Source organism: Lethenteron reissneri, chromosome 28, assembly GCF_015708825.2.
Source record: "Lethenteron reissneri isolate LAM-NWPU_2019-01 chromosome 28, ASM1570882v1, whole genome shotgun sequence".
Lineage (NCBI taxonomy): Eukaryota > Metazoa > Chordata > Hyperoartia > Petromyzontiformes > Petromyzontidae > Lethenteron > Lethenteron reissneri.
The window spans coordinates 2,830,235-2,847,607 of record NC_083806.1 but is presented as its reverse complement, the minus strand read 5'-3'; the positions used below and the strand labels follow the sequence as shown (position 1 = coordinate 2,847,607).

Here is a 17,373-nt window from a genome sequence, read left to right as displayed (position 1 = left end):
GCGCTCCCAGAAATCCACGTGGCTCGTGGGATGTGTAAAATATACTTTTCAGACACATGTAAGAAAGGCTATAGTCCGCTTATTTATCTAGCCGCTATATAAACCATCACCATGACCCAACACCCATTGCGTTTTGATTGTGGGTAGTGGATTTAACGTGCGATTGATTTCATGCAGTGGGTGCTCGAGGCCTGTGCCGGGGACTCCACTCCGATACTCCACCCATGGCCAGAAAAACCACAAGAAGTCTCCTAACCCCTGACCCCAGGCTCAAGGCTGCGGCCTTTTCATGTCGTTTGCCTGGTCAGTGACGGTTCAACCCATCTCACCGAGCTCCACACGGCCACCGGCTCCCAGCGGAGTTGGGTGGCGTGCGTTCCCGGCGGGTCGGAGGGGTGGCTGGGGGAGGGGGGGCGGCGCACCTCCTGGCGGCGCTGTTGTGGGGGTGGCCGTTGGCGGTCGGCGCCGCGGGCGACTGGGCGGGGGCGACGTGCGGGAGGCTCCCGGCCGTGGGCGTCGCCGGCGGTTGTCCGGCGGCGCCGTTGCGGGGGTGGTGGTCGGTGGCCGACGCGGCGGGGGGCCGGCCGGCGGAGCGAGGGGCGGCCGCGCTGCTCGGCGGCGGCGGCGGTGGTGGCGGCACCACCGCGTGGCGGCCGACCGACGCGTCGCGGTGCCTCTCCCGGCTCCTCTCTAGCCCGGACACGGGCGGCGGACTGGCGCTCTCCGCTACCGCTTCTGTCTTCTCATCCGTCAGCACGGCAATGCTGAAGCCAGACACTGAGAACGATAACACGCATGCACGCACACGCCTACATTAAAAGGGCACTTTTACTTTAAACGAATTCTCAAATGGAGCAGTGCGAGGGAAGAAGCAGAAAGCGAAGTGAGGTGACCCACTGTGTGGTGAGTGAGTGAGTTGTTGTGACCTGCAGTGTGGTGAGTGAGTGTGTTGTGACCTGCAGCGTGGTAGTTGAACACGGTGTGGGATGAGACGAAACAGTGAGTATCTGGTTGACCTCAAAATGGGTGGGGGAGTCAATAAATGAAGGTCATGGGCACAGTAACCATGGTAGTAGTGGCAAAAGAGTGATAAGGAGGCGACTGACCTCTGGCGAGCGAGTGACTGCGGTGTATTGGCGAGTGCGATCGCACGGCACAGACAGAGTGTTCCCCTGCGGACATCCGTCCCTGGCGACGCGGTCCCCGCGAGCGCCAGGCGATCCCGCCGTGGCACCGCAATCGCGCGCGAGCCCGTCCGTCAATCCGGCATTCACAGCAGGCGGGGCCACACGCGCGCTAATGCCGCCCGAGATAAGGGGCGGACACATACGGGGCGAACGTAGATAGCGCGCAGAGGAAGCGCGCAGGAGAGCGCCGTCAGCGCCGGGAGAGATACGAGAGAAAGGCGCGGTTTTATCGTCCCCGCTGGGAGATCGGCGGTGGCGGTGTGGTGACGCCCGTGAGGAGGATGCGTCGCACGCAACGGGATGCAAATCAGAGGGGAGGTTGCGAGCGGCGCGACGAGGGGAGAGGCCGTGCGCACGGACAAATACTGAAAATGAGGCACACGAGGGCCCCGTGTTCAAGCTTCACGTGTCTCTTGCTCCGCCAGGTGAGAACTCAAGAGACGAGGATATGAGTCTCAAATGCAAGAGTGACCTGGGTAACCATAATACTACCTTGAGGTTTTGGGCTTTTGGGCCTGCGCTCAGCAACTGTCATAAGTCCACGGTGGCTGCCTGACCACCACCAATGTCTGCACTAAACACCAACGCAAAACTACAGCTGCACTGCCGGCGAAGCTACATCCACACACCGTCAAAGCTACATCCACACGCCGGCTTCCATGGGGCCCGGAGGCACAGCGCCACCCCCCCCGATGACGCTGACCTCACAGCGGAACAAAATAACGAGAGCTCGTGGAAAATGCCGGTCGAGAGGTCACGGGTCGGGTCCGTGACCACGGGACCCCAGTTCCTCTCGAGGAGGCTCCGCACCCCCCCCCCCAAAGTGCGTTCGAGCCGCCGTTCCGTTTCATCAGAGCACGGCGGCGGCAGCGCCGCCGCGTGTGGTGGGACGGGCTCGCCGGGAGGGAGCCGTCGCAGCGGGCGATAATAAGAGCAATTCCCGGTAATTGGAGGAAGCCTTGTGACTTATCTCGCAGGACGAGCACAAAGCAACAGCGGAGGCACAGCGTGCCGCGGGAAACATACTTAGAGCGCGTGCCGCACAAGCTCGATGGGACGCCTCTGTGTTGGCACACTCGAGGACAAACAATCAGCCGTGCTCATCCTCAGAGGCACTGTCCCGTTGATAATCGGCATGGCTGGATTCAAAACATAATCACCGACTAAACAAAGAGAACGGACTGATTGAATTATGGAGTTTATCGTTTTAAAAAAATCAACGACAAAGGCATCGACACACATGCTGCGCTTGACGCCAAAGAAAATCTGCGTTGGCAATCGCTTGCCTGTGCTCCCCGCGTCTATACAAGGAAAGGCACGGAAGATGGATGGGAGTTGCAAACCGTGCTCCAATTCCGTACGATCGTTACGGCTCTGAGGAAAGAGAGCCGTTCCGTGCGGGCAGCTCGTGGCGGCGGCGGTCGGCAAAACGCCGCAAATTCATTCCGCGGTCCTCGGGGGAGGGCGCTTTAACCTCTCCCTGCAGCCAGCCGTGTTTGCTTTGGAAAACGGCGCACGAGAGGACGCAGAGCGCGGTTTCGCACACTCCGGTAACAAATAAAAAAAAAAATTACTGCAAATTGAACCCTAAAGGAGGCCTGTGTTGCTGCAATGACAGGACCACCGGGCTCTCAGATCAATTAGAGCGTTTGGGGTGGGGTGGGGGTGGGGGTTGAGACGAACCCCGGTGTTTGGTTTGGCAGGAGCCGGGGCTGCTGAAAGGGAGCAGTCACGGCTTGCCAAGCGCAGAGACGAGGGCTCTGTGTGGCTTTTTTTTCTGTTTTTCAGGGAAGTCCCTTGCTCCCAACACTTACTTGACACTGTGGCAAATTTACTTGGGCAGCTTTGGACTAATTCATAGCGACAGTGAAATTCTAAAGAGGCCGTCTGGCGAGGCAGGCAAATACACAAAAGGGAAAAAAAGGGCCACAGCTTAGGGAAATCAAAGCCTTGGAACGCTGCCCGCTCACGCATACGCGAGCAATTAAGGCTCGTTCAGTTGCACAGAAAGGCAGATTAAGCGCATGCTCGCGGCGCGTGTGTGAGCGAGCGCGGCGCGCCGCACCTCCAAATCTAAGGCCCTTTCAAACGCGCACCTGCACGCCGCTGTAAATATCATTTCCTTTCGAACGATGCCGTATAAACACCGTGCACGCACGGCCAAGTCGTTAGCGAAATTGAGGCGGTGATTATCGCCGAGGCTCGGGCGTTCGCGAGACCGCCGACTCGGCCCTGGCCCATCGGCGCGAGCGACGACGGCGGCGAGTGAGGTGGGGGGGGGGGGTACTGTTTCCGGGCCCGGCCGCCGCCCACTCAACGCTTGCACGATTCCCGTTCCCCCGGAGCGGTGGCTGCCGAGCGGCCCTGCGGGTATTAACCCAGTGGGGAAAATGTGCCCTCGACCGCAACGCGGCCAAAACAAACAATACCGTAGCACGTCTGGAGTTCTTACGGCGCGAGGATACTTGCGGAGGCGCTTGCCGTACATCACGCAGTTGGCAGTAGTTTCACACCCGGGGGGCATGCTGCTGTTCGTTACCACAATTTAATTATTTTCAGGTAATCTATATATATAAAATCGCGAATCTGTCTGTCTGTCTGTGTGTGTGTCTGTGTGTCTGTGTGTCGCCGGACCATACGCAGTTTCATTGGATGCCGGTTGCCCCTGGCAACGGGTAGCGACGCCTTCGCCGCTTTCATTGGACGGCGGTTGCCCCTGGCAACGGGTAGCGACGCCTTCGCCGCGGGGTGGACGCCATTTTTAATTCCCGTTAAAAATAGGCGCACGCATTAACACGCGACTCTGAGGTAAATTCACCAAAGTTTCACGTCCTCTTCACTCCCCCCCCCCCACCACAATGTGTGCAATTACTATTATAGGGTCGGTAGATTATAAAATTATAGCGATTAGACAGTATTATTGTAGCGCGGGGGGGGGGGGGAGGGAACGGCACCCGTACCCAGCCTCAGCCGGGTGGGAAAATCAGGCGAGGCCGGAGGCTCTGCACGGTGCTAGGCCTCGACACCCACCACGTGACTCTGAGGTAAATTCATCAAAGTTTCACGTCCTCTACAGAGTGGTGAGGGAGGGAGAGTGGTGAGGGAGGGAGAGTGGTGAGGGAGGGAGAGTGGTGAGGGAGGGAGAGTGGTGAGGGAGGGAGAGTGGTGAGGGAGGGAGAGTGGTGAGGGAGGGAGAGTGCTGAGGGAGGGAGAGTGGTGAGGGAGAGTGGTGAGGGAGGGAGAGTGCTGAGGGAGGGAGAGTGCTGAGGGAGGGAGAGTGGTGAGGGAGGGACTCAGCCTCAAAACGAGTAACTGGTGTGGCGTATTAACATCGCCACTGGGGAGACAAAGGCGGCCGGCCGTGGTGGATACAAGTCCCGGGCGAAGCCGGGTAGTACAGCTAGTTTTCTTTAAATTTGGCGAACTGCAACCGTGACGACGGCACACACGATGGCCTATTCTTTCCGATTGACGTCACAAGATCCTCAACATCCAATGCAAAGCAGACCACGTGTAGTATTTAACGGTTAATATGCCGCAGTATTAACCGGGACATCCTCCCGAGTTTGAACCGTGCACCTCCGCAACCAGCGGCAAACGCGCCGTCGCCGGACCGCTTCACCGCCCCGTAGGCCGTGGACCACAGTTCGGTCAGGCGGGTGGTGCCAAATATTTAGCGACACCAGTTTTTTTTCTCTACGGCAAACACAAGTGAGTTAGGGGAATTGTCCGATTATCACGGTTGGTCACGTATGGTGCAAAAGAAGTTCAGCGTACATAATCAGCGATTTCAAGGTGCACTGATGGGATGTGTAAAGAACACTTTTGTATTTTCTCTGCAGAGGGAGAGACGTGTGATGGAGGCGCTAGCCTGCTCGTCTCTGTTGCTGGCATCACTCACGAGCCTTGCCATCTCAGAAGAGCAGCAAGGCGGCGCGGTGGTCGCATCCTGAACGAGCGGCAACAGGGACCCGGTTTCCTATTTCTGACTCGAGCGCTTTTCTGCGTAGAGTTTGTATGTTCTCCCTCTCTCCTTGATCGGGTTTCCTGCGAGGCTCTCCGGCTCCTCGCCTATCTAAACACGTACAATGCCATTGTCGTTGGTCAAACATCCCCATAGCAGAGCTTTCGCACAGAGTGTGGTTTTCCTAGGTCGATGAGTAATTTCTTATCGTAAATATTATAAACTCTTCTTATTCTCGTGAATGGCATCAATGAAAGAATAGAAAGTCGTCAGGAGGTGAGAGAACTGGACCGGACGCATTCTCCGAGGGCACGGGTTGATGATGAAGGACGTTACAGAAGAAGGAGCAGAAGGGATGAGAGCGAGAGGAAGACCGAGGATTGGGGCGCTGCAGGAGCTCACGGAAGGGTGCATTTGTGGGAATGAGGAGGAGGGCAGCGAACAGAGAGGCCCCGGCGTTAAGGGGGAACGCTAACGAAGCGACGTGCGAGCTCTGAGCGACGTCTCCCCTTCGTGCGTGGAAGAGCGCCGGCGCGCGTTCAGCATGAAGGCGCCGCGAGCGCCGCCCCCCCCTCCCGCCTCCTCCCTCCCGCCCCCGGAGCCAAGCAGGCAGATGCAACGAGATGTCACTTCCAGATTGCATTCTCACGCACGTCAGCTGGCGGCCCGTTGTTGTGCTCGCCCATCAGGGGATGCGTTGAAAAAACAGCCGCCACATGGCGCCCGCTCGACGCTCCGCGGGCGACATGGAGGAGTCGTGAGCTCCTGGCGCGTGCGGATACGACGCCGCGTGCGGATGCGACGCCGCGTGCCGGCTGAGTGGCGACTCATTAACGCGGTTTCACCAGCGACCGTGACCGCGAAAAGTGGCTTTCTTTCGTGTGATTGGACACCCCGAGGGCACGCTGTAATTGGCGCGTGGGAGATCGGCGAATGCGCGAGCTCCCGTAACAATTCCCGGTTGCGCCAGGAGGGAAGGTGCGCGCGAGCTCCCGTGCGCTCGCACGACGCGTACAACCACACGCACGCTGTTTTGGCAACGATGACTGTCGCCGCCAAAGTGGCAGGAGACGGTCGATTAAACCGTTGATCTCGTGGTAATGTGCAGTAATTGGTAGCGACCTTTTCAGGACACACGGAATTTTAAATAGACACGCACATCCTGGAAGGTGCTGACCATTGCTCAATGAGACTGCCGGTTTACCTGACCCTTGACACCAAGGTTGAAGGTTATTGGCCCTGAAACAGCAATGAGGGCGGCCGCACAGAGTCATCATAGCTACCCCCGCTGTGTGTAAAAGCGACACTCACCTTCAACATAAACCAACAAACAACACTCCTCCTGCCCCTATCTCTCCACATAATAAATTACAGTAGATATTACACAGGCCACCAGCCACACACATTCTGGGAGTGGAAAATTTCAGCAGCATTGCTTCAACACGAGCAAACTCTGGACCCGTTTCAACTTTCAGCATAGCATCAGCAGCATCAGGCTTACTTGAAGCAATGATGGTAAACTGGCAAATATTTCCAGGCAAGGACCCTCTCCGTTAGATAAGGGTCATCCTGGTTTGACATAAAATTACACAATACGCACAACACTCATGGTTATTTTGTGGAACGTCTCATCTTGAGCACTGACCCACAGCCATGATGATGGCAGCACGATACCACCGACTGGCACCGTGCTGCCACCGCACTGGAACAGCGCCGACACTACGCCGTCCCACAAAGATCCAATGCTCCCCCCCCTCCCTCCCCCTCCCCGCCCTCATTTCACTTTCAGTTCAAATAAAGGAAAAATGGATACAAAAATACAGCTCTGCATTTTTTTTTTAAACAGATCGGAGGATATGCAATCGTATTCTCTGAATAATCCCGGTATTGTTAACGCACCCATTATGCTGCAAAGTGCAGCCATCGCTCTATCACTTAGCACGACCAAAAGCCCCCAGTGAACCCATCAGTCAGTAAGGTGTGGCAGCAGCAGCAGTTACCCGCAGCCCCCGCTAAGAAAACACACGGCTGTGGCGGTGATGGCCAGATAACTGGGCAGATTGTGGGCGCTGTCGGCATCCCCATTCCAGGGCAGTCAAGCGGCATCGCAAACACTCGCAGAACACTCGCGCCCGGTCGCACCGTCGCTCCGTAGCATGCGTGGGTGGCAGCGGGGTCAGCTCGTAATGAAGATAATGGAGCGGAGAGCTGTAGACCACAAAATAAACAAGCGGACGCTACGTACGCCTGCCTCCCGAATGCATCTCTCCGCATAAAAAAAGAATCCAGCACTTTTTATGCCTCTCATCGGACACGCGACTGTCTGGAATTTTCCTTTTTTTTCAACAGTATTGGTTCAAAACAAGCAAACTCTGGAAGGGTTTCGAGATTCAGTGTCTCATCATCAGCAGCATCAGGTTTGATTGAATCAATGCTGGTGAATTGCCAGATGTTTACAGGTAAGGGCCCTCTACTGTGGTTAAAACTTATTTTTCACGTCGAGGTCACCATCAATTGCCGGAAACTTAAACGGAAATAATCCGTAACCTCTCGACAGTTTAGCACCTGCGGACGGCAAACATCGAACTGACAAAAAAATACAAAGACGCACTGCATAGGACAACGGCGAAGTTCACAGCTCTACCAGCTCACGGTGGGAGGGCACGGCTCTCCGTGGCAGGGCGCGGCGCCACTCCTGGAGATCGCGCAGGTACCCTCCTTGGAATCGGCAGCCACTGTGCTTTTAAACGAAGCACCGACCGGAGCGCACGGATTTTCTGCGTAAGGGGGCAACCTTAGCGTCCCCGACGACGAAAGATGACGCACGGACGAACAGCGGCGACGTTACGTTTTGATGTCGAGTCCAGAGCCTCGGGAGATGCGGGGAGCGAATGTCAGAGATGCGTCAGCGGACGGTCGTTCGCTACAAGTACCATGACGACGGCAATCGTGAGGTCGTCGCGCGCTCCGGCGTTGCCGTACCCCCACGACGGTGCTCTCGGCCGGCATCCCCCTGACTCGCTCGTCGTCGCACGAACGAACCGTATCGCCACCGCCAGCTGCTCGCCCACAAACCACTGCTCGGCCTCGGTGCAACCGGATTGGGCAGACCGCCCTCGAGTCAGTGCCGAGCCGGGAGCGTGTACCGGCAGCCACTGAGTGTGACGGTCCCAGCTCCGGCCTCTTCCAGCCCGTACGCGCCACGGTTAGTTGAGGCTATTTGTAAGCGGATGTTTATGTTTTGAGGTTTTGAGTTTGAGAGCGATAATGAGGCCTCTGTCAAGGCAGAGTGCACTCGGGGCAAACGTCATATCGCAAAACCGGCTCCCGCACCCAAACTCCCTTGAACACACGTAACTACCTGGTACAACCCAACACCCACACACAGCCCTACCTAACACTCACACCTGCCCTACCCAACGAGCAGACATAGCCCTACCTAACACCCACATACAACCCTACCCAGCATCCACACACAACCCTACCTAGGACACACACACTGCCCTAACTAACAGCCAAACACAGACATACCTAACACCTACACACAGCCTTCCCTAACACCCACACACAATCCTACCCAAAACCCACACACAACCTAACACCCCACACACAACGCCCACACAGAGCTCTAGCACCGTGCACACGCAATACCTGCACACAGCTCTGCCATCTGCACCGAGCACCACGGCGCCCGTGTGGCCGGCGAGCGGCGCGGCCCAGCGCCACCACCACCAGCACGGTGCCCGTGAGCGCAGGAGGACGTACCGGGCGCAGAGTCCACCACGCACACGCGCAGCGCCGCCGACCTCAAACCCTCCCGACCGCCACGCGCGCCACAGGCCGCTCGCCTGCCCGGCTGATGCTATCGCTCTCCGCGCACCCTTCGACCCCGGAAGTGCCTCAGCACCTGTTTGCTGTACAAATACCGAGCCGGGCTTCCTGCGCGGCGGCCGCCGTGTCGCCCGCACCGGCTCCCGCGTCCGATGTGTTCGGCACCCGCCGCTCGACACTCTTCCGGCCCCCGAGCGCGCTCCGAACCCCGCCCTGCGGGCCTGCGTGCCGACGCGACGCAAGCGCGCGGCCGACACCTGGCCTAAACGTTGGAGCCCATTGACAGCGGCGGCGTCGTTTCCACGCCTTTGTAAATTATAATGCACTGTACAACTTCGCAGCGGCCCGAAACGCAATCTACACATTTCATCGCGCGTCTACGCTTCGGCGAACGCACGCTCAAGAATGTTCGAGATAAGGCGGTCGGGGAGTGATTTTTTTTGCCCGCACGCCTAAAGTTGCGGCGGTGTCGAGTGTCGCGCATGATGAGCCCCAGCGGCTCGCGTTTCCTCGCGACGCCGGCCTCGCACCCCCAACGCGCCGGCGTCTCTCGCGACCCCCAGAGACATGCGGGCTTCGTTTGAAAGTTTTAAGCTCAACGGGGGAGGTGGCGGGGGGCTCCTAGCGTCATACCCAACCGCGTCTCCAGACCGGGCATCGGGGTGGCCGACACACCAGGTGCACATATGAACAAATGTGGATTATTCGTCAACTTGGGAACTCATTGCAGATTATTGTTACTATACCAATAATTACCTATTCACCCGGCTAGGGCAAAGAGTCTGTTTGAGCAGGGTCCTGCTACATTGGGATGTTTGACCAACACCAATGACATTGCGTGTATTTAGCTGGATAGCCCGGAGGATATCCACAGTGGAACAGGGGGAGGAGCACGTGCAAACATCACACAGAAAGGTACCCAGGTCCTTCTTTCTGTTTGGCACAAATATTCCCACCGTGCCACCCTGCCACTCATATAAGTGTGTACCACGCCACTCCTGCCTGGCCACCCCCACTCTAATCCCCTTCCCCCCGCCGCCCCTCCTCCCCCCCCCCCCGCTGTGAGAACGGACACTGCCGCTGCTCTCCATGCAGCAGCAGCAGCAGCAGTGGCGTCGTGGCCCTGATGCAGCCTCTCCCTGCCTAGCCTCGTCTCTCTCCTGACCCCTTTGCCTCAGCAACTGTGCTGAAAAATGAAAAACATCGATTTGCACGCGAGTGACAAACGCGTTTGATTCTGCATGAGAACCAACTACTTGAGATTCAAACGAGTTGCATGCAAATTATCTGCCGATAAAAATATCGGGTCAAATCTGAACGGGTTCTTCATGTAGCCGAGGGGAAGGAAGGACCGTGACTTGTCAGCTGACCCCTTGTCATCTCCGTGGTGGCTCCAAGGTCCGGCGTAATTGGTAAGTCCCCCGTCACCGTGGGTACCACGTCACCGTGGGTACCACGTCACCGTGGGTACCACGTCAACCGAGGCAGCAATTCGACAAACCGTACGCCAGTGGCACAATTGCGGCAATCGCACGACTAAAACCAGGCAAACGACATTGTGCAAACTGGACACAAGCCGATTAAAAACGAGGGCTTCGTTCAAAAACTTGGGAGTCCGTTGGGGACAAAAGAAGAAATCGTTCTTTGAATGAAATTTCGATGCCGATTCGCGACAACTCAGCGAAACCTCGAGGGCGTGAGTCAGTGGCCGATCCAAGAGAAAACCCAGTACTGGTATTTTATTGATATATACCAGACACAATACATTATATGTTTTTTATTATTTACATGCGGCCTTATTGAGAAATCTCAACACTCTGGGATGGCCTGCCCCCACCCCCCTGCCGGGTAGTCTCCAGCGAGGCCTCCGCGGTGAATCTCTCGGCGCTGGCCGCTGAGAGGGCGGAGGGACACGGCTCTTCACGGGACACGGCTCTTCACGGGGCACTCGCGCGACACCGAGATCCGCGCTCCGCCACGGCTGCGCAGGGCCGGCGAGAGGTCACCTCCAGCCGGAGGGGCAGCGGCGACGTGCAGGAGGCGCGTGCACCGCACGGCGCGTGTGCACGGCGAGCGTGCGTGGCACGCGTACACCGCACGCGCGTTGCACGCGAGCCGGACGGAGACAAATGCTCGCTGCACCTGTGCAAACACGCGCCGTGCGCCACGGCGCACCGCAGAGCCGCTCGGCGGGTGACCGGAGGCAAATGTGTTTTGACAGCCCAATCTGGCCACCTCCTGCTATACGAATTGAGCCGCGTGCTGGCACCGCGATGCGACGCATTATCGGCCGAAACAGTGGGGGAACTTGTGATTATGTTCTTGGCAAAATGCAGAGGCGCTCCCCGCCGGGGCGTTCCGACACGTGGACTTCGCTGTACGTCTCCCACAGGGCCGCCGCTGAAATCGCTCCGCCGCCAATCGCAGACTCCGAGGGGCGCCGACGCCTTAGAGGTCACGCAAGGTAAACAACTGCCGGTCGCCGCGTGACCCCTGGTAACGAAGACGCGGGGCTTTCTCGCTGCATCGCAAACGGCGCGTCGCGACCTCCGTCCGTACCTTTAGTGGGCGCGGCGCTGAAGAGCTTCTCGGAGCTCACGTCGGAGACCTGCAACGGCAAGGGAGAGAAGTCGCTGTCAGAGACGCAGGATCAGGGGAAGGAAACCAACAGCTTGAAGTGTGTACAGTGCTCAACGGTGCAAACTATTCGTCGGGTAGGCCGACTCGAAGTGATCTCCTGCTGCTCAAGTAACCATCGAGGTGGTGCTCCTCCCCTGATTACAGCGCCGAACCAGAGGTGGCAATTCCACATTCCTATGACGGGGGCGGGCCCATCGTTTCATCTACCGAAGGGCTTGTTAAATAACATAACATGCATTCACCTTCATCCTCGATCGCCAATCCAGTTACATACAAACACAAACTTGACGTATTGTACGCAACACGTGTGCCCAGCGTGGAAGAGTCAACTAAACACTCTCTGGAGCCACCTCCTGCCAGCAGTGGCTCGAGCCAGACACTGCAGGGCTGAACAAAGCATCAAAAGCTGCGCCGGGTGTCTGGACACGAAGCGATCATCACACGCCCGGCCTCGGCGTCGTTACGGTGAACGACGACCCGCTGCACCTCCGCGAACCGCGCGGCCATGAACCGGCGCCACCGCCTCTCTGCCCGCAGCCGCCACTCGCCGCGCGTGCGGTCGCCGAACAGCACAGCCGGGACAGAGGTGAACGGTTCGTCCAAAACACCGCCGCCCTGCAAATCTCAAACCGCTCCCCACCACTGGGCCGCTCGCGGGACCATAGCGCTCGCGGGCTCATCTTGCGGAGCGACGGTGTTGCTCACCGCCGCCGCCATCACCGCCGGCAACGCGTGCGGGCTGCGCCGGGCGAGAGCCACGGGACCGGTTTGTGTCGTTCCACTCGGATCAACCTCCCCGTCTCGGCAGACACCTGTCGCACGGCGTCTGTCCGCTCCGATTTCGCACGGGGCGCCGAGGCTTGACTACGCGCCCACCGCAATTTACGACGGCTCCGCAGAGGGCCCACGCAACAAAATTAAACAATCAGGAGTTGCGTCCTTTTATTTAATCCGGCACGGCAATAACGCCGCGGCCTTAAAGGACGCCTAATGCACAAGTGGAAGATCAAAGGCTCGACTGTGGCTATGAACTCCACACCAAGGGACCATGCAACCTTGCATTGACGTATAACTAAGTCTCTAATAACCCGCTCGTCATAGGCCGTGCGAAAAATGATGAGAGTTATGAACAAGGGCCAATGCCTGAAACGTTAGCAATTACATACTTTCCTTTTGATGTCGCTGTGTTATTGCCGAATGTGCTCCATTTTTATGATTTGTACTTGTGCACCATTACCAATGCAGTACCACCAGATAATTGATTTTTATTTTCAATACTAAATGGCTACTTTGTGATCGGGAATGGAAAAGCCCGGCTGCAGTTATGCAGAGATAATAATCATTCATTGCACTCCTCCGATAATTTTGTCTAGAATTCATTTGCAGGAATGGTTGAAATGAGGGATTTGGCTTTGGACAGACTCATGGCCAATGGCATCACAGGCTCGTGAACGTTCTGCATCACTGTGCAATGTACCAGGTGCAATCCCGGGACACCACTTCGTAGCGGCCACGAGAGTTCAACCCCTGGCCCCGTGCAAAGTGGCTCTGTGGCGAGTACGCCAACTCAAATTAATTAAGCAGCCCACATTTACACACTTCCACAAACACTCTCCCGTGTAGCCCACCAAAAGACATTTGGACAAGCGTTGTTGGCGCGCATCCGTCACGGCGCACGAGGTGGTGGTGTGGCCAGAACCACACCAGGCCGCCTTTGTCTCTCCAGCGGTCGATGTTTATACACCGCGGCAGGTACTCATTTAAAGCCGGGTGAACTTTGGGGAGGCTCAAGGATCGGTTCAGATATTCGCCATCAAAAAGGAATCAGAAGTCGCTGGGTTTGTAGCACCGCTCGCGAACCACTGCACCACCGCTCCCCCGTAACGTATACAAGTCTTCTCATAAACACACACACACACGGGCGTGTCGGCCAGTGTCCCGCCCTGTCGACAGGTGGCAGCAAACCCACACGCACCTCTATCGTGCGCACAGACGCAGGGACTGCACACGGTACACATGCTGCGTAGTGGAGGGGAATACAAATGCACCCCGAGGGCAGGAAGCAAACAACAACAACAACGCAGGAGAGAAAGTGCTTCTGCACCCACACGCACTGCAGGGTGCGTATATCGACACACGGGTGGACCAGCAGCGGCGCGTCCGCCGCTTGTTGCAAAGGCTCCCGGTGCCGATTCAGAGGCTGCCCTCTGCGGTGGCATCAACGGTGCAAATACCACGCGCGGTCATTCGTGTGCTGGTGTCACCGTTCAAATTTGCTAAATATTATGACACCACAACTTTACTCGATTGGGATTTTGCATAGCGACCCATCTGAAAAAGAGTCCTGAGACTCGGCGAGGCTTTCCTGAGTAAACACAACTGTAATCATATTAACGACTGTCTATGAACACACACGAAGTAGTGTATGTTCATACAACCTCTATAAGTATACGAGAAGACAACCTGCAGCGTACAGGCCTGAAGAACACACACACCACATACATATTATAAACGCACACACACACGCTTCTGTTCCCTCGCTTCAAACACTGAGGATCCCATTCATTCTCGTCCCACATCACAATGAACACAACAGCACGACCGCATTCTCTAAGCCGCAAGCGTCACTCTGAACAGAATGACGCCGTCGGTGCTTGACACGCGTTCCACGCACAGAGACGGGTGAAAAATACAACATTTATGGCTTCATAACCACGCTGAAACATCATCGTTCGCGTCACTTTGCCGAATACAAGCACCAAAATAATCGGCAGACAACTCTCCCCATGATTCGTGTAAAAAAACTGACCACACATCCTATCAGCCGCAAGTGCATAATTTCAGCAGCATTGGCTCAATGCAAGCAAACTCTGAACCGGTTTCGACAGACGGTCTCTCACCAGCAGAGCCACGCTCCCTTGAACCAATGCTGAACCCCCAGACGTTCATAGGCGAGGCCCCATGCCATACACCACGTGCTCATACACGCTTATAAATAACTCTTGAGTCAACTTAAAGGTCTCCGAGGAATAGCGCTTACAGGTCAGCACGACGTCGCAGACTGGAACCGCGCGGGTGCGGCAGCGCAGAGTGGCCCCCCGGCACAGAGCGGTGGCCGAGCGGCCGGCGCGGCGGGCGAGCGAGCCGGCTCGAGAAAGATCGACTATTTGCTCGCTCGTCAACAACTTTCCCGGGTTGTGCTATGCGCGTCGGGCGGCATTCTCGCTTTATATAGCGGCCGGCTAAGTCAGCGCTGGGCTCCGGTTACGACGGCCGGCCGCCCGCCAGGCCCCACCGTCGATTCCGTCTCTGCCGTGGCCCCCCCCCCCCCGGCCGGGCCACGCTGCCGTCTGCGCCCGCGTCTCTCGCGCCGGTTCCTTGGCGTGCGGGGTTTGTCGGGCCCCGCTCCTGCTGTCAGCCGCCAGAGCCGCAACCTTTTGGTTAAGCCTCTATAATCGCACCGCGCAGGCTCGCTCGTGCACGCGCAAACACACACACGCACACACGGGTGATCCGCGTGTGCGTACAGGTGCACGTGTACACGAGGGCTCGGCCTAGACACCGACTCTCTCATCCGTACTGTGTTCCACCGCCACACTGCAGGTCACAACAACATGCTCACTCACTCACTCACCACACTGGAGGTCACAACGCTTCGATTTATGCTTCTTCCCTCGCATTGCTCCACGCTGGGATTCCAACCCACCGTTTCCTTTTCCCAGGCTTTTACAATTAATCTCGCTCAATTTAAGAAACGTTTGAACTCTTATCTGTTACCACTGACGGTGTGGTTTGTTGTTGGCCGCTTGACGTCACGTGCACACAACAACAACAGCCATTCGCCACTAAGTGGCAGTGACATCACCACGACGCTTGTGCCAGGCTATGTGCACCATGAGGCCACGTGAAGTGTTGAACGCCCGCTGGCAGGAGGTCACGGGGCAGACCCAGGTGCCACGGGTCCACTGACTGAGATGAGTGGCTGATGCACCACCTGCGCCCCCTCCTGTGCCAACTTGCTGTGCTTTAGCCACCCGGCGTTCTGCTCGTTGTTGTGAGCGTCGCTCCTCCGCCCACCGCGTTGTTGGAGGGCGACTGCCTCCAACTGCCCAGTAGCGTCCTTCACGAACCTCCTCCACAGAGGCCGATCTTGACACCGCTGATACCAGTCCTCGGCAAGTCCACTCAGCTCTACATCCTCCTGTACCATATCACTCCATCTCTTCTCTAGCCCGTGCTGCGCCCGTTTAGCCCCCTCGATCCGGCCGAACAAAAGCTGTTTGGGCATGCGGTGATTGGGCACGTGGTGATTGGGCATGCACACACACGCACACACGCCGAGCGAGCGAGCCGGTGCTGCCACGTTCCTCACAACCGCTTCACAGGTGGACTGTGCCCCAGATTGGGGCCTCACACAATTACTCGCACTTATTTCAAAATCTCTGCACTTTTAGACGCTGTTCATGCAAAGATACAGCTGCTAAAGATTTATCAAAATGGATGAGCAGACCTTCCACATACAAAAATTTTTTTAGTATTTTTTTTCCCCACATCTCATCAGCCACACAAGCCTTGTGGGTATGCATTTTTGAGCTCCTTAGTTCAACACAAGCAAAGCTCTGGAGCGGTTTCAACATTCAGTGTCTCATCAGCAAAGCCAGGCTCGTATAAACCAATGGTGGTGAAGTGCCGGATGTTTATAGGCAAGGGCCCTCTCTGTTAGATAAGGGCCCTCTTTAACGATCAGTTAGTGCTCCAAGTGGAGCCGCGGTGTCGGATGCCAGGGCCTGCCAGGGAGAAGCACCCCCAGCGCTGAGCCCGGCTCTCGCTGTGCCTCACCCAGGCCCCCCCCCTCCGTTCCCGGCAGGAACCGCGCCGCCACGCGCCCAGCCAGAGCCGCCGTACGAGAACGTGAACGCCGCGCTCTCCTGCCCAAGAAACGATTCCTTGACGCTTCACGTAGAAAAAAAAATTAACCGCGCTTAAATCATGGCAGCCGCGTGAAAACACGAAGCTCCACGCTGTAAACGCTTATGATGAATGGACTCCGGTGATAAATATTGCACACTGCAGATGCATTACTGCTCATAAAATATAGCTGTTTGTAAAAACAGGGGATCTGAAGAATGTTAATGTGCAGTTCCACTCATTACGAGCGGGTCCCCGGTGAGGGTTCGCACAGCGAGCGCTCTGCCACCAGCGCACGCCGCTCGTAAAACAAAGCTGTTCTTCTCGTAAAAGTGCGGGAAGCGGTTTAACGGAGCGGGCGCTCTGCGAGGAGCAGCCGGGCCTGGCTGGGAGAACTGGCAAATGCTTTCCGACGGTAAACACCGACCGCTGCCAATATTTACAGAACGGCTCCTTTTACTAAACGGGTTACGCCACACACCTCAAAAACGAAACTCATTTTTGCGCTGTAAATTGCTTCTCAAAAACGTAAACAGCGGGAACAAAACTCCGGTTGTGCGCACCGACGTTCGCGCAATTCGCCCGCGAGCGGTACGTGCTGAGCGCCACCGAACGGGCCCCAACGCGAACTCTGTCGCGATGACATCGCTGGGCCCTCTCCCCGTCACGGCGTGCGCAGGGCCCCCCCTCTCCCTGCCGATGCGAGACGCCCACGCGCCTCCCGCGCCATCGCCCTGTGCGTGCGGTGCCGCGAACGACTGCAGCTACCGCCGCAAGTGGAGATTCTGCGGATGGAAAATGGCGTTGTGTTGCATTTGTGCAACACACAGATGCGTTTGCAAG

The 17,373-nt window shown here is 57.0% G+C and overlaps 1 protein-coding gene across 1 annotated transcript in view; it reads right to left on the bottom strand.

Annotated features, from left to right (window-relative positions):
* The window catches only part of LOC133348768 (autism susceptibility gene 2 protein homolog), a 269,387-nt gene that overhangs the window by 14,818 nt on the left and 237,196 nt on the right, over window positions 1–17,373 (bottom strand). Inside the window, 2 exon segments of the mRNA XM_061561755.1 lie at window positions 423–777; window positions 11,542–11,590. Of these exon segments, the coding sequence (XP_061417739.1) occupies window positions 423–777; window positions 11,542–11,590 (404 nt within the window).